The sequence below is a fragment of the Canis lupus genome, chromosome X (assembly GCF_048164855.1).
Source record: "Canis lupus baileyi chromosome X, mCanLup2.hap1, whole genome shotgun sequence".
NCBI classification, from domain to species: domain Eukaryota; kingdom Metazoa; phylum Chordata; class Mammalia; order Carnivora; family Canidae; genus Canis; species Canis lupus.
Window position 1 is genome coordinate 123,710,934 of NC_132876.1, and position 17,975 is coordinate 123,728,908.

The window sequence follows — 17,975 nt, forward strand, 5'->3', positions numbered from 1 at the left end:
TGACTCGTGTTTTTAAAGGAATCCTTTCAAAAACTCAAATTGTTTTTGTAACTGGACAAATTGACCTTGAATGCCACCTAGAAAAACAAACAAAGCACAAAATACTTCTGCAAAAGAAATTATACCACCCGTTGACCCGACAGTCAACTGTCTTATAAAACTACAGCGAGGTAATGAATTCAGGGTTTAAGAAAGAAAGCGGAATGAGTATGTAAGGTGTGTACGTTACTTCACGCCAGCTGTGCGATTAGAGAAACACACCCACGATCTATCTATACTTGGGGCGAATGCCACGAGCTAGAAACCGCAGAGTTCTACACACAGGGGTGCTGGATAAAAGCCATCCTTTCCCTCGGTGATTTGATGGGGGTGACTAAGGCCATCCATGGACCTTTTTTTTTTTTTAATAATAAATTTATTTTTTATTGGTGTTCACTTTGCCAACATACAGAATAACACCCAGTGCTCATCCCATCCATGGACCTTGAGACCAACAAGTGGATTAATCCAAATGTCTACATACACAGAGTATCCGTTCAATGCCCCCCTCCTGAGCGCAAGGCAGGACCCTCCACGAGCAGCCGACTCAGGTGGGTCCTAGAGTCTCGTACTGAGCGATGAGATCAGTATTGTTTCACGTTGTCCACATGGTAGTTGAATTAATTTGTTGTTGGCAGCAAATATGTCTGCACTGCTGCCGTAATAATATGTAATACATTGGTAATAATCATTATGTAATAATATGTATCTACTAGGTACATCACATGCCTGTTCCAAAAATTTGGCACAGCCTTGCAAACATGGCTTTCCATACGTCTACAATCTCTCTGATATGCAGCAAAGCACAACTACTTTGCAACAGGATATTACAATACCATGCATGCACATACTTTTGTAAAAAAAAAAAGGTTTTTTTTTAAGATTTTATTTATTTATTCATGAGAGATACAAAGAGAGAGAGAGAGGCAGAGACACAGGCAGAGGGAGAAGCAGGCTCCATGCAGGGAACCCAACATGGGACTTGATCCTGGACCTCCAGGATCACGCCCTGGGCCGAAGGCAGCGTTAAACCGCTGGGCCACCTGGGGTGCCCAAAAAAAAAGGTATTTTTTAATAGATGTAATAGAATTTAAGATTTAGTAGATTTGATGAGATCTATTCTCATAGATTTCATCCTTTTAAAGGATTTAATGGTGTTATTTCCGGGTGCTAAGAATATAGACGCTTGTTCTATTGGTTTTAGCGTTCTTTTTTCACATTTCCAATATTAGAAATTCAATCTGATTTTAAGACACAGGACAAACAAAGTCTGTCCAGAAACGAACCTTGGCGTGTCTTATTCCTTCTGAGCCAATTATTCTCTGACCTTATGTTGGTTTTCCTGGTTACCTTTATCTTTTCTGGAGCCAGAACAGATGGTCAACCAGAAGGCTGGATCCGACAGCCGACGGCTCCCATGTCAACAGACAAACTTGTCTCTGGATTCTTGACTTACAAGAGACCCTCCCCACTCCATAAATATAAAAACCAAACAAACAAAAACACCCCTTATCGTCATCCTGCCATGGACGTTAAGAGCCTTTGCAGGTGCGAAAAGGAGACACAGAGCTTGCAATGTTTCTGAGAGGTGGTGCTCAGGGCCCTTCATGGTTAAAAAAAAACCAAAAACATGGTGGGGTTTTAAAGAAAGTGTCCACTTATTTCATCTTGTAGTCTGATAGAAAGGCTAGTGTCCCCGTTTCTCCGATGCTCAAAGCATGGGAAGCATGTCCCAAGTGCCAGAAAAAGTGAAGACGCTTCTCTGGCACTTTGCTTTACACATTGTGCTTCTCATTCAAACCACAATTATTCTGCGATTCTCAATCAGGCACCCCGGTAATACTTCAGGAAATGTCCTAAAGAAACCATCCGCTCCAAGGATAATCAGCTCGGTAGGATCGTTCCCATATCCTATTGCAGTTTTGGTGAGTTTGGGGTTGTTTTCAGTGAAACGGAAGCAGGCGATCTTGACTCCTGTGAGAGCTGAACTGGGAACATTTTTGGTGACAGCTCAGTGCCTACCTTCTTGGGTCACTTTATACCTTGGTCGGAGATGGCAGCCCCTAGTTTGGAACAGGTGCCATCAGCAAGCATCTCATCCCCATGGGACCTCCTCACTCTGGCCCCCCACCGGCTGGCTTTACTCCGACGGGACTGCAGGGAAACCATGGCACGCTCACGGGGCTACAGCCTATGCCCCTGCACCCCGACCTCCAGGGCGACCCGGCCTCTCTCCCAGCTGCCCAACATGGTTCTGTCCAGCTCTTCGGGAGTCTGCTGCCTGCCTGTCCCGCTGGCTTCCCTCCCTCCCTGTTCCAATCTGCAGAACCCTCAGTCTTGCTCCTTTAGACCTTTTAGATCCGAAGATACCTGCCCTGCAGCTCTGAAGGGCCATTATATGATCTACGCCTCCTGCAACCCTATCCGTTTCTTCTTCTTATTTTTATGTTTCCTTAAAAGATTTTTTAAAAAAAATGAAAATGAGGAAGAAAAGGGATACTGTATACCATCACCTCTGGCATCAGATAATATTCACACACAGATACAGGAATTAGCTGAATTAAAATCCAGCTCCGTGTCGTTCATGGATATGCTTCTTTTTTTAAAAAAAAGATTTTATTTATTTATTAGAGAGAGAGAGCACGAGCAGTGGGAGCAGAAGAGGGAGAGGGGGAAGCAGAGCTCCAATGAGCAGGGAGCCAGGGTAGGGCTCGATCCCAGGACTCTTACATCATGACCTGAGCTGAAGCAGATGCTTTATTGACTGAGCCCCCCAGGCGCCCCCATGGATATGCTTCTAGCAAAATATCAGCTTTCGTTCATGCTCATTCTAGAAATAGGCAATGTGTGGATCTGCATTCCGATGCTTACAGCCCATTAACCGTTGTACTAATCACCCCATTAGGCGGAAACGGTTTTTAACGTCTATAATCACAGGAAGCAGAAACAATGAGATTTTTAAGAATTTTTTAATTAAATGATTTAAAATTAATTGAGACTTAAAGCTGGACATCATTTGTAACTATTCTGTACAGGAGAGGAGCAGGATAGAGTGACCACGGGAAGCACGTCAAGGTAAGAAGAGCTGGGAAAGCAATGCCGCGGAGGTGCTGAACTGGTAAAAACGGAACAGAATTTCACAGAGAAGAGGCTATTGAAACTTTCTGAGTAGTCAAGAGAAGCATTTCCATGTTCGTATCTTTTTTTCTTTTTTAAGCAACCGAGAGGTTAGCTCTCCCACGATCAACTGATCGGGTGCAGTTGAAACTATTTAAAACACAAGAGTAACCATGTTATCCTGAAACCTCAGCATCTACAAGGTGGTAAGGAGGCCACGAAGGCTCCCACAGAAACACAGCCAAGAAAAGACGAGGAAAACACGCACACTGCCTCGCCCCCTGACCCCCTTCAGGCAGCAGTGTGCTCCAGCAGCACATCCGTGTCAGCCCGGCTAATGACCTAAATGCTCTAAAATGCATTTTCCCCGTGGGAAAGCGACAGTCATTATACGTGCCTCATGGGAGTTGTCAGGTTGTCAGGTGTGTTACACAAAAAACTAAAAACACATTTATCCACACTGTAGGAGTGGAGCCCTCCCGGTGGGCGGCTTCCCTCCTGGTTTGGGGAACGCCTGTCCCCTTTGTTCCGAGCAACCAGAAACCTAGAAGAGCCCTCCAAGCTCTCCTTGACAGCTCTAAGTTTCTTCTTACCCCTTGAGGATTATTATTATTATTATTATTTTTGCTTGAGGATTATTTTGATGTCACTGCCCTCTGCAAGTTTTTTTAATAGAAAATGCGTAGATAAATATATAAGAACAGAACGTTGTCCTGGCAAAAGGCTCCTTTTATGTAATTTTGTCATTGAAATATACATAGAGGAAGAAGTACAGATTGCACGTGTGCCGCTTGATACGTTGCCAGCAAGTGAGCGTGAGAGCCACCAGCTTCCAGAGCATCTCACTTACCAAGGATATTGGATCGGTTTTCCCCTTTTCCTTCTTGTATTTTTAGGATTTTGAGTTTTGCAATCCTCGTTTGTTACATGGTCAAGGATGAGTGTCAAAACCTCACTTATTATTATCAAGACTGAATCAAATGCATTTTCAAGATGCATCAGTTTTATTTTTGGATAGCAATGTTTACAAACAGCCAGGTCTGCCACCGTGTGAGCTTGCAATGAAAAATGGATAGGTCAATGCGGAAATATTTTAGAACTTTATCAACTAATAATTAACATACGTTAAAAAACATGTGTGTTAAGTGTCGAGACCAACGACGTTTGACAAAGAAAAAAAGTTTCCTAAATGTTATACTGATGCAATCACCGTGAAAACCTCTCTGCCTACACCAGATCCACGTCCTGGACAACCAAAGCTTTGGTTTCTCCTAATCAAGATTCTATTGTCCTTTTCTAAAGGTTCATATAAATAGAATAATACTATAATACTTTATGTGCTCTTTAGGTGCCTTATTTCTCAATTTCAAGATGGTGGATTTGAAATTCCTCTATGGCTGTTGTATACGTTGTAGTCTCTTCTTGTTCGCTGTTGAGTAGTACTTCATCCTGTGCAACCTGTTTATGTGTTATTCTATCAACGAAAGATAGACTTTGTGTTATTCTGTCAACGGATGGGAACTAATCAATGGCTATTAGAAATGCAATGTTTATAGGAAAGCCCAAGAACCAAAGTTTAGGAGAAAGAAAAAATCTGATAAAAATATGGCAAAGACTCAGTTCCCTAATAAGACAAACAAACCAGTGGTTGATGGTTTGGAAACCAACATGTCCTAGAAACATCCTTGTACGGGGATGTTCATGACCATGTGTCTCATTCCTCTTGGGTCAATACCCTTGGAAGGCATAACTTCATAAGTATATTTTCACTAGTATCTTTCCACGATGCCATCCACTCAGTACATCCACAGGGACCTCATGGTGGATTATTTCACACAGTGATAGGTTAGACATTGACTCTTCACATTCTGTCCCGATACTCTTGAGCTTTTAGGGAGGCGTTAAACTGAAGAGAGATTGTGCAGGAAGCCAGAACACAACTAACATTTGCCTCAAAGGAGCTGAAACAAAGCAGGAGATGGCCATTGGCAGGTGGTGTGAACCCTATGAACGCAACGAGTCTCACAAACTCTGTACAGCCTTCCGAATGGAGAAAACAGTCTTCTTTTCTACAAGGCGCAAGTTCATGAGTATAAATTCAGTATCCGTTTTATACAAGTGAATCTTCCAGTCAAACACCCTCCCATCTGAAAAAATTAAAACCACCCAAAAATATATGCGATATCTGGACACAAGCTTCTTCATATCTAAGTGGAGAAACTATAAACCCAGTAAGGCATGTCATATGACCAGTACTGTGACTTGCAAATTGTAGGTTTTATAGGACATAATAAGAGGGCACAATTTTGCAATTATTTGATGAGGTGATATGGTTTTGATCTGTCACTCACTCATCAGCCAAAAGTTTTTTTCTTTAACTTTTTTTTTAAAAGATTTTATTTGTTTATCCATGAGAGACAGAGAGAGAGGCAGAGACATAGGCTCCCCACAGGGAGCTTGATGTAGGACTCAATCCTGGGACTCCGGGATCATGCCCTGAGTCGAAGGCAGACACTCAGCCACTGAGCCACCCAGGTGTTCCTCTTTACCTTTTTTTAAGCTCTGTGACCATTAATAGTTTCCACGTCCCCCCTCTTACCTATCCTTTCAGTCCTATATCCTACTTTCCTTAAGAGGGATGCAAATCTGGGATTCCTTTCCAGGAGCCCTCCAAGGATGCCAGGAGTAGCAAGGACATCCAATTTTGGACCAATTTTATTCAGGGCCATACCTATAATTGACAACATGCCATCTAGCAATGAGGGTCATTATAAAACGTGCACACAGCTCTTGGACTTACGTTCCACCTTGAAGAATGCAAGGTTATTTTCATTCAAGTTATTGTGAGTTGGTTGGAGACCACAAATCACTGAAGAAAATGTTAACTTCCTCATCAAGAATAGGGTCTAAGTCCCAACAGCATGAGCACAGCATCCAGTGATGCTGGGGTCAGTGTGTGTGTAATTCTGTTCTTATCCTGCACCATGATCTGTCTCCATCTGGCTGGCTAAAAATGTTGCCCCGAATGCCAGCCCCTGTTGCAAAAATGTCTACTGCTCTTGAGTATAACAAACAAAAGCAGTGAGGAATCCAGTGACTTCAAAACTTTAGGGCATGTGGTTTACAATAAGCACAAAGCTATGTTGCTCTTTAGATTCCAGACAGGTCTCATTTTCACGGATGTGACCATGACACGCATGCATTATATACATTTTAGGCATGTGTGGTGGTATTTACAAGATAGTTCAGATGTTTAGCCCTTCATTCATCTTAGTTTTAGTCTTGAAACTTCCTTTATTTATTTTTTTCTACTGTGGTAACAATACTTCACATAGATTTTACCCTCTTAAATTTTTAAGTGCATAATATAATATTGTTAACTGTAGACACGGTGTTTTAGAGCTTATTCATCTTGCATAACTGAATTAAAATTTTTTTAAATTCTGTTTATTCATGGGACGCCTGGGTGGCTCAGCAGTTGAGCATCTATCTGCCTTCGGCTCAGAATGCAATCCTGGGATCCCAGGATCAGGTCCCACATTGGGCTCCCTGCATTATTTATTTAATAATAAAATAAAAGATTTTATTATTATTTATGTACTAATGAGAGACACAGAGAGAGAGATAGACAGAGACACAGGCAGAGAGAGAAGCAGGCTCCCTGTGGGAGCCTGATGCAGGACTCGATTCCAGGACTCCAGGATCACAACCTGAGCCAAAAGCAGATGCTCAACCACTGAGCCACCCAGGTGCTCAGTGAACAACTCTCTGTGACCCTTCTCCTGTAGCCTCTGACAACCACAAGTCTACTCCATATTTCTACAAGTTTAATGATTTTTGACGCCTCATGGGAATGGAATCTTGCAGGATTTGAATCTACAGTGTATTTATGTACCTAATATGTGCCTGGCCCCACAAAATCACCATGAGGGTTACAGAAGAAAAAGATATCACTCTAATTACTGAGTACATTGAGATAAATCCCTGATAAACATATGTATTTTTCCTAAAACACAGTAATAATTAAAAGTAATCCTGTGAGACCAATGAGTAAATTTCCATACTTAATGAATGGGAAATTCTTGTGGTCACTATATGGGTGATAATAGTTGTGTGGGGTTTACATCATAAATAAATTCATGATGTCTATCATTAACCTTTAATGAGGAGGGATGACTATCTACATTTCCCAGATGAGATATTACAGGGTTATCAAGAGGTGACACTCCTTAGAGATGGCATGAGTTTGGCCGTGGGGCTTAGTCTACTTAGTAAAGTTGGCTGACTTATCTCTCTTAAGCAAGAAATAAGCCTGTTGCTCCACTTGAACAAAGATCCTTAGAAGTTAGAACATACATACTCCTATCAGTTCACAGACACTTAATTCCCATAACTCATCCATGAAACTGAATCACAAAAAATGTAATAGTGTCACTGAGGATGGTTGAACTGAATTATTGCAATGTCTGATCCCCAAAACCATTCACTAATAATAATTCCTCTGATTTCTATTTCAAGAATGGATGAGCAAGCTCCTGACAGACCTGTCTCCCCAGAGATCACAGCTGTAATCTCTACACAAAATACAAAAATGAAGTGGTGAAAGCTCTGGAGAGTGGAGCAAAAAAGGCAGATTCTGGAGAAGAGTCAACATTTGGAAGAAGGGACCATCAAAAGGTGAATTTGTCTGGTTTTTAAGGCTCTTAATCTGAGAGTAGCCTACAGATGATGCAAGGGGCAGCTAAAGCTCACATAGGATTCGAGGGTAGAGTCCAAAACACCAAAAATACATGTAAAGGAAGGTGAACATCGCAGAAAGAAAAGAAAGAGCCCGAGCGAGACATTTGTAAACACTGCATGTAAGCTCTGCCCAGATCTATGTCTGGAGCGAGAACTGCACAAATGCGGGGCAAACACAAAATGACCAGTTAAAGATAAAAGATCAGAACAGGAATCTGAGCTGTTATCTAGTAGCCAGAGCCTGCTTCCTTTCTTTCTTTTTAAAAGGATTTTATTTATTTATTCACAAGAGACACAGAGAGAGAGGCAGAGACATAGGCAGAGGGAGAAGCAGGGAGCCCGATCTGGGACTCAATCCCAGGACCCCGGGATCATGCCCTGAGCCAAAGGCAGACACTCAACCACTGAGCCATCCAGGCACCCCTAACCAGAGCTTTCAATTTGAGTCCAACCAAGTTAATTCCCTGATCAAACAAAAACATCAACAGTCTTTTGATGAATATCACAGAAACCAGAATCCCCATGCATAATGGTCAAAACGTCCAGGATAGAGTCCAAAATTATGCAGTGTACGTAGAGTCAGGATAATATGACCCACTCTCAAGAATAAAACAAACAAACAAAATAGCAACAGGGACCAACCCAAAGATGACCTAGACAAGGACTTTAAATCAACTGTTATCTTTATACTCAATGAGATGAAGAAAAATATGTTCATCACAAAAACAAGATGGTAAAATCTCAGCAAAGACATAGTAACAATCAAATATGAATTAAATGTAAATTTTGGAATCAAAATGTAGAACTCAAATAAAAATTTGCTGTAAATGCCTAAAAACTAGAGCACAAAGGGGAAGAGTCAATACATACATATGTATGTGTATATAACAAATCAGTAACTGGTATAAAGAAAAAGAAAAAAGAAAAAAAAGAAAACAGATCAGCAGAAATTATCCAATTTTCAGATCAGGATGAAAAAAATTTAAATGAAGCTATAAAACAATATCAAAAAGTCTAAAGTCCAGTCACAGAGGAGAAGGGAGAGAGAATAGAACAGTAACATTATTTGAATAAATACAAAATTTCCAAACTTTTCTGAAATACATAAATTTACGGATTCAGTAGGCTCAGGAAAACCCAAGTAGGATAAGTATGAAGAAAACCATATCTAGGCACATTGTCCACAAAATGCAAATGTTTATCTTTAGTCTGAAAGGTAATGATGACTGATGAAAACACAAATCCCAGATACAAAGAACATGAGAAAAAGTCAATGCTGAGCTAAACATAAAAGACTATTTTTTTCTCTCCATTTCTTTAAAATGTACACCTTGTTGAAAGCAAAATAATCACACAATCTGGCAGCTACATAACACGTGTAGTTGCAATCCATGTAACAACTAGAGCATAAAGAATGATGGAGTACTGACAAATATGTAGAGTAGCAAAGCTTCCCATTTTATGGGAACTGATAGGATATTAACTCTAATTAGACCATAGTAAGCTAAACATATATATTATATTTTCTAGATCCAGCACTAGCAAAGAGGAATAGCAAAAAGATAAAAGATAAAATTATATTCTAAAAGAAAAAAATAACCAAAGAACCCAAAGAAGCCAGAAACGCAATACGGTTGGTGCAAACAGAGTTGGAAGACCCATATCCAACCATATCAATAATTACACTAAATGTTAATGGAAAAAAACATTGCAATTAATACCCGAGGTGATCAGAATAGATAAAAAAGCAAGACCCAATGATATGAGGTCCAGAGAAGAAGCACTTTATTATTTTTTTAATTAATCTATTTTTTATTTGAGAGTAGTTGACACACAATGAGAAGGACTTTATTTTTTTTTTAAGATTTTATTTATTTATTCATGATAGTCACAGAGAGAGAGAGAGAGAGAGGCAGAGACACAGGCAGAGGGAGAAGCAGGCTCCATGCACCGGGAGCCCGACGTGGGATTCGATCCCGGGCCTCCAGGATCGCGCCCTGGGCCAAAGGCAGGCGCCAAACCGCTGCGCCACCCAGGGATCCCGAGAAGGACTTTAAATACAAAGCCACACATCTGTTCAAGGGATGAGGAAAGGCACACCATTTAAATACTAAGCAATTTTCAATTTAATTAAATTATTTTTTTTAGATTTTATTTATTTATTCATGAGAGACCCAGAGAGAGGCAGAGACACAGGCAGAGAGAGGAGCAGGCTCCATGCAGGGAGCCAAATGTGGGACTTGATCCCGGGACCCCGGGGTCACTCCCTGAGCCAAAGGCAGACGCCCAACCACTGAGCCACTCAGGTGTCCCAATTTAATTAAATTTTAACACTATGGCTATGATCATTTCAGCTTAACTGGACTTCCAGATAAAGAGCATTACCAGATACAAAGAGATAAATTGCATAATGATTAAAGACTTGATTCATCAGGAAAATAATTGTTTAAAAAGCTTCTAATACCAGAGAGCTTCACAATACAGGAAAGGAGATGAAACAGAGGGATAAAAATTCTAAAGTAATAACTGTCTATGTTTTTAAATTTTTTACCATCATTATAACATAAGCAGTACCTGGGTTGACAATTTTCTCTTAGTAGTTTAAGGAGATTATTCCCTTGTCTTATGGCTTCCCTTGGAGCCATTAGCAAACCCACTTTTCTCTTAATACTTTTTATTTCATAGGAAATCTGATGTTTCCCTGTGATCGATTTAAAGATATTTTGTTGGTCTTGCACCCGGCTGTTTTCCCAAGATTGCTCAAGGTATAGATTTATTTTTTTTTACTTTTATTTTTTAAATTTATTTTTGTTTATACTGCTTAGAATTGTTTCCTAAGTGTGCTTCCTGAATGCCTTTCTTCAAGTAAAAGCTTTTTTCATCCATTTTTATTTTAAATATTATTTTATTTTAAATATTGCCTCTTCTCTATGCTTCCTACTGTGAACTTAACAGGAAATGATGAATTACAATGGACAACAATGACAACATTCGTAACAATGACATTGACTGAGTGCTTCCTGGATATAGGGGGTTTTCAGCATGTAGTGCTCACAGCTACTCTACGCAAGAGACATTGGTTTCCTCCATTTTACACACGAAAATACCAAGACACAACAAGTCCTTCCCATTCAAAGGTCAGCAAAACAGGACAAAGACGTGTCGGCAGGCCTTTTTTAAGACAGGAAGAGGAGGAAAGAAGAAAAGACAGGAAATGAAGGAGTAGAAATGAGAGTGGCATCACCTCCAGTAATATGTACACCGTCTGCTTCAGGATGAAACAAAATACTTAATCATTACTGATCACAAAGATAAGACGTCTCGGTTTAGGATCCGCAAGGAGAAGTTTCTATCAGAACTATGTAAACACAATGCCTTCGACCTATTGCTTCGAATCACCTTCTAAGAACCACAGATCCATAAGAATCTGCAGAAGGTCACCTTGGCCTGTCTTTTTGCTTGAACAATGACTCGATTATCTAAAAACATGGCACAACTCTAGGTACACTGGTGTCCAGATCCACTTTCACTTCATTGAGCTCCTGGACATGACTTGAAGAAAGAACTGAAATCTGAGGGTGGAGGGAAGAATTATTTATCCCCCGTGGACTGAACGAACCAGTGGCCCCTTTCCGCTCACCAAGCAGTGGATAGGATGTCATCTTCTTTATCACACCCACAAAAGGGGAAAGTCCCACAGCAGGGCTGCAGCCATGGTTTCCAAAGGGTGTTGAACACTGAGAACTGCTGTGGGACAGGTGTGAGTGTCCTGCGATGCTCTTTTATGGCCGCCTCGATTTTCTTGACCACTGAGTCAAATAATGCTTCGTTGTCAGGGTTTAGGGGTCGGGTCTCAGAAGGGTCTCTTGAGACGTCAAAGAGCAGCGGAGGGTCGTGGTAGGTGACATCTCCAGAACACGGACATATTCCGCTTCCATAGCAGGCGCCAGCTCCATCGGGGGAGAATTTGGGAGTCACGTAATGGGCCTTCCACACGGTTGCACCTAGAAAACAAAGCTCGATTACAGTGCCATATTTCGTATCATTTTAGGACTCTTTCCATTGAAAATACATTTCTTAAATGCTTTTGCCAACAACTGATAATCTAGTGCACAGAATTACATGGCAACTGTAGCGTTTCCTCAACCATAGGCACAACTCCCAATTTTGCTGCAAATTTCAAGACTTTTCTTTTGACTTTATCATGAGGGCATTCGGAGATAATAGCTACCACTTGGATGGCTGCTATAATCCTTGAAATTCTGACTCCAATCACTATTTCAACCTGACGTGGCATAGGCAAAATGGAAAATTTTCTTTTTTTCTTTTCTTTTTTTTTTAATGGAAAATTTTCTAAGACTAAATACCTCTTTCCAGTCTGAAATGGACAAAGCTCCTTTGGCAAAGTCCATCATTCCTCATTCTTTTCTACCTCCTTCTGGCCCTCTTTCTCTCTTTTTTCCTTCCTTGTTTCCTTTTTTTCTTCCCATATAAATGGTTAGTGGTTCTCTTCCCAGAGATCAATTTTAACTGGAAAACATTGTAAGTGTTCTCCAGCCTGTGGTCAATGAGGCTTTTTCAGAAGGCTGTGGGTGGGGTTTTGCAGAAACACTAGGCTTTTCTAATAAAATTAGGCTAAATCACATGACTCGGTCCTTCACACCCTTTGCTCTTCCCTCTCCTTCCTGCATGGGGTGCAGAGGTGATGGTTGGAGAAACAGCAGCCACTTTGCAACCACAGCATTAGAAGGAGCATGAGAATGAAAACCAGCGTGCCAGAGAGGGCCGAGTGGAGATAGTAGAGAAAGAACCCAGATCCCGGTCATGGCGTTGAGCACTGTCCCAGCTCAGTGTTTCCAACTTCTGAAAACCTTATTATGAAAATATAAGTAGAATTCTATTTGTTTAACCCTCGGTAGTTAAATCTGGGAAGATTTGGTTGTTGAGGGGAGCTATTTTCTTGTTCCTTACCATTGAACATCCCCCTAACTGATACAGAATCTAGAAGGAAGAGGTTTTTGTGGGTTTGTTCTTGTTTTATGTGGGACATTCATCCACAGAGACCTGAAGAATGGATCACATCACAAGTGATGCATCACATGGGAGAAAATCCATATCTTTTCTGAAAATTAAGTTATCTCCCATCAAACAAGAATTCTGGAACTTTATCCAAATGTCTGTGATAGAGCTTTCTCTACAGATGTAAGGAAATGAGTATTTCCTGTTAATTTATATTCATTTGTATGAATCCTATAGCACGAAGGTGAGGCAGAGATGATTAATTGGAAGGAGACAGTAACTGCTGTGCAGGTTACATGCAGACTTTACTCCTTCCTGCTAATTATCCCAGTGTCCTTAGTTGTGGAATCTCTCTCTGTCTCTCTGTCTTTGTCTCTCTCTCTCTCTCTCTCTCTCTGATGTATTCATGCACACGAGCTTGCACACACCTCTAGAAGCTACCATAGAGCAATGGCTGCGTAACTAACTTCCCTAAGGAGAAAGAACTATTGTGGCTGGATGCTGTTTGTCCATGGCACAACTTCTCCCAGGAGGAAAAGCAAACAGGGCTGTGTCTCTATCATGTTCCCACAGAACTGCCATCTTCATACTCACAGTCCTTCTGATGCCACCTGGCTGTATGAAGGTAGACCCCACAGTAGTGGAAGAGGAACTCATGGTCCGAGTGGGACACTCTGCCTTCCAGCAGGGGCATTAGGTTCCGGCCATCGATGACTCTGGGGAGAGAGGAAGAGATGCAGAAAGTGGTGAGAGAGGCATGGTTTGGTCACACATATTATGACAGCAGGAAGGGGGGAGTTAGTTAAGCAGACAAGGAGGAGGAAGAGAGGGAGGTGGAGGGAAGGAGAGAAAAGGAAGAGGACTTTAAAAAACAGTACACCTCTTCACTCATTTTATAACAAAGAGAATACAAAAAAAAAACAGAAAAAGAGGTAAAACTCATAATTTTTAAGATAGTAGAAGAGGTGAGCGGCTAGAGATGTTATTCCACTACCTTGTAGGATGCTATGAATGAGCATCATGGATTAGAAAATTGAGCTCTCGACATATATTGGATTCAAAAAAACCCCACTGCAGATGAACAGATACTAGTCCTCACACATGGAATTAAACCATTAGAGCACAGGATGTATTTATGCATCTTGGGAGCCCATAGAGAAATAAAGCATAATTCATCACACATACATTGATATATAATTACTTTTGGGAAGACTTTATTAATTTATTCATGAAAGACACAGAGAGCGAGACAGAGACACAGGCGGAAGGAGAAGCAGACTCCCCACCGAGCAGGAGCCTGATGCGAGACTCGGCAGGACCCCGGGATCACGTCCTGACACTCAGCCACTGAGCCACCCAGGTGCCCTGACCCATATTTACTTTTATTCAGTAATTTACCTAATAAATATTTGCTTAATCGTCTGGGTGCTTTGTGGGAATATACAACTGAAAGGCTCAATCCCAAGCCTGTGTCTGAGGACATGAGGACAACCAAGCCTGTGTCTGCGTAACTATGACAAAGTAGAATATTTTCCAATAGGGAAACAGAGAAGTTCTCCCACCATCCACTAGGTAGAGAAAGATGTTGTCTGCCTATCTTAGCAGAATATTGAAAAATGAAGTAATCACCACGTAGACCCATAGAACATTCACTGATGCGTCCAAGTGCACGTCAGCTATATCCCCCTAGGTTAGGAGCCAGCGCGGTGTCCATACCTGTCCTGGGGCAACATCCCTCCGCCTATGTAAGACAGTGTCGGGTAAATGTCCATTAGGCTCGTGGGTTCGTTAATCACTTTCCCAGCCTGCAGGACTGTCGGCCACCGGAATATTCCTGGGACACGAATGCCGCCTTCCCATCCGCCCATCCCTTGCCCACCTGAAACCAAAGATGAAAGCCAAATATGAATTCGAGTCAACTGCATTTGTCCACTTAGTCGGAAATCACATGTAGATGGAGTTTTTCCTGTCACTTCCAAATTCATGCCAGTGTGCTATATTCTCACACATACACACACACACACACACAAACACATGCAGAGATACAGACAACCTGAGATATATTTCTTGCTTTCACAAAGTTGGAATGCAACTTCTGAACATCTGGCCCTCAATCGACAAACCCAGGTATGATAGATAAAAGCAAGTGTTGTCCTAATACAGAGCATTTTTTTGTGCCGAGTGCCAACGCAGTTCCACTATTACGAGATAAGAACATTCTGGCAAATCTTCAGTCTTTATTGGAATCACGCGGGGCTCTAAAAGATGGATACGTAAATGAAGCTCCAAGAAAGACCAGAGAAACAGGTTCTACCTAGGTCATGCTGAATCTTGAGAGACGATAAGGAATTTGGTTTTTATTCAGTGATCCCCCCCATATGGATGGAGACGGAGGGGTCATAGTCACATGAATGGGGTGCAGAGAACGATAAACTGTTCAAGATTGCATCTCAGACTATGGTCATTCCGGGTGTTCCTGAGCACAAAATAGAAGAAGCCCATGCTTTAGGACCTATCCTGAGGTCAAGACATTCATGCAGAATAGAGATACGGTCCTAAGCCAAGTGACATGGTCAAGATCATATAGTGTCTTTATGGGAAAACAATCAGATTCTCTGGGTGGGGTAAGAGGAAACTCTTCCAAAGTAGAACAAACATGAAATGCTCATGCAATGCCCTTCACATGCCATCACTCTGGTAGCATGAATTACAAAGAAAAGAAAAAGACAAGGTCTCTCTGTGAAAGTGGAGAGACGCTAAATGGTAAAACATTAAGGGACAAAGACACCGGTCTAGCCAGCGTCCAAAGCCATCCCAGCTCATGAGCACCATTCTTTCTGGAAAGCTTAACAAGCTGCCTGCACTGAATTTGTGTTTGTTTTGTATGCCAATGAGCAACGGACAAAAAAGCAAACATAAACCCACCTTGACACTTCCACGGTCATGTTTAATGGCCAGCGACTGTGGTAGGCACCTACAACAAAACCAATCATCTACCCAGACACGGTGTCTGTCCTCCTGGTGAGCTGGAGGCCAGCTCCAAAGTTAAAAACTGCTCATGGGGATCCCTGGGTGGCGCAGGGGTTTGGCGCCTGCCTTTGGCCCAGGGCGCGATCCTGGAGACCCGGGATCGAATCCCACATCGGGCTCCCGGTGCATGGAGCCTGCTTCTCCCTCTGCCTGTGTCTCTGCCTCTCTCTCTCTCTCTCTGTGACTATCATAAATAAATAAAAATTAAAAAAAACTGCTCATGACAATTTTGCCATGTGTCTTTGAGAGACATATGAAGGAGCTTTTTAGAGTGATGGTTTTATGCACAAACAACCCCCCACCACACACACACACACACACGCACACACACACAAGCAATATCACTATTAATATAATCACAGCTTATTTGATGGTATATATAGAGTGACTTAATTTTATCACACACCGTTTCTACTAGGCTTGGCACCAACTTAGTCCATGCTACCTGACATGACCCACCAGAAAAGGTGAATACATTTAGGAGTTCACTTGCTGTCAGTCACTACATATAACGTATCTATCATGTCTATCTTTCTACTACTTATCTATCTAGTTATCATCTATCTGTCATTGATCCATCTATCAATCATCTACCTATCATGTATTATCTATGTATGGATCAATCAATATATCTATCATCCATTTACCAATTATCTGCCTGTCTATCTTGTCTTTCCACCCGTCCATCCAGCCATCCAGCCATCCATTTAGCCATCCATCCATCCATTGATTTATCACCTACCTATCTTCTATCTATATATGATTTCTATCTATCTATCTATCTATGTATCTATGGATTGATCAATCTATCATCTCTCTACCTATCCAGCTACCTATCTATCATGTCTTTGCAACTATTCATCCATTCATCTATCTATCTATCTATCTATCTATCTATCTATCTATCTATCTATCATTGATCTATTCTATCCACCAATCCATCCTTCCATCCATCCATTCATCCATCCATCCATCCATCCATCCATCCATCCATCATCTATCTACCTATCCAGCTACCTATCATGTCTTTGCAATCATCCATCCATTCTATCTATCTATCTATCTATCTATCTATCTATCTATCTATCTATCTATCTATCCTCGATCTATTCTATCCATCCATCCATCCATCTATTCATCCATCCATCATCTATCTACCAATCTATCCTAAATTGTTCCATAAAGTACAAGGAACTACTAAAGTTCTGATTTTTGTAATGATGACAATTTTGACACCCTTTTGTTTTTGTTTTTGTTTGATTGGGATTGGGGATAGAAGGAGGGATGTAGCAAGCACCAAATTCATTTTTAAAATATTTGTTTTCATCCGTTTTTCTGATCCATAAGGGCAGACTCACTGGAGCTACTGAATATTCCAGCATGGAGTGCATCCAAGAAAGTCAGAAGAGTCCACTTGCAATGAGGAGGAAGGCACCCACTCCAAGTGAATACCTCCTTTCCTGATGATCATTTCACAGTGTTTGAAGCACAGTGGTAACATAAATTGGTTTTATTCCATGAAAAACCTGAATTTGATTATTCAAGTGAGTATTATTTTAGAGCAAGTGGCTCTCAACTAGAGAGAACTTTGGCCCTGGGGGGATACTGGGGAATGTCTTGAGACAGTTTTGGTTGTCACTATTATGTTGGGGAGGGGAGTAGGAGGTGCTCCTGGCAACTGGAAGGTGAAGATCAGAGACTCTGCTCAACACCCTACAGTTCCCAGAGTGCCCCACATCAGAGAGCCATCCACCCCCAAATGCCCAGAGTACAAGGGCTGAGAGACCTGCCATAGGTGGTCATTGAGACCTTACACATTGACACTCAAGAAGCTTTCATTACATCAGGCATTTTCGTCTTACATTCTCAGAAATTGCCCCAGAACTTGCAACTTTTCCCATCTAGTTTCATAAGAGAATATAACTCCCACAATAATCTGCAAACCGAGTTTGTGAATGAATGTGCACGCACACAAAACGGAGTAGACAGCACTGAAGTATTATTATTATTATTATTATTATTATTATTAT

The 17,975-nt window shown here is 41.3% G+C and overlaps 1 protein-coding gene and 1 long non-coding RNA gene across 4 annotated transcripts in view; one reads left to right on the top strand and one right to left on the bottom strand.

Annotated features, from left to right (window-relative positions):
- The first annotated feature begins 455 nt into the window (after nucleotides 1–455).
- LOC140628226 (uncharacterized) lies at nucleotides 456–17,838 on the top strand. Of its 2 annotated transcripts, none has more exons than XR_012026563.1 (4): nucleotides 456–590; nucleotides 7,675–7,833; nucleotides 10,582–10,661; nucleotides 17,293–17,838. It is a non-coding gene; the product is annotated as an uncharacterized lncRNA (long non-coding RNA). The 2 variants fall into 2 exon arrangements; XR_012026562.1 differs by lacking the exon at nucleotides 17,293–17,838 and adding an exon at nucleotides 10,852–12,895.
- Nucleotides 9,785–17,975, bottom strand: part of LOC140628224 (arylsulfatase H) — a 30,320-nt gene continuing 22,129 nt past the window's right edge. For both annotated transcript variants that reach the window (XM_072817363.1, XM_072817364.1), the window contains exons 9-11: nucleotides 14,632–14,794; nucleotides 13,510–13,631; nucleotides 9,785–11,900 (exon numbers count right to left, since the gene is read on the bottom strand). In XM_072817363.1, coding sequence (XP_072673464.1) covers nucleotides 11,533–11,900; nucleotides 13,510–13,631; nucleotides 14,632–14,794 — 653 coding nt within the window. In that variant the 3' untranslated portion in view covers nucleotides 9,785–11,532. The remainder of the gene's footprint in view (nucleotides 11,901–13,509; nucleotides 13,632–14,631; nucleotides 14,795–17,975) is intronic.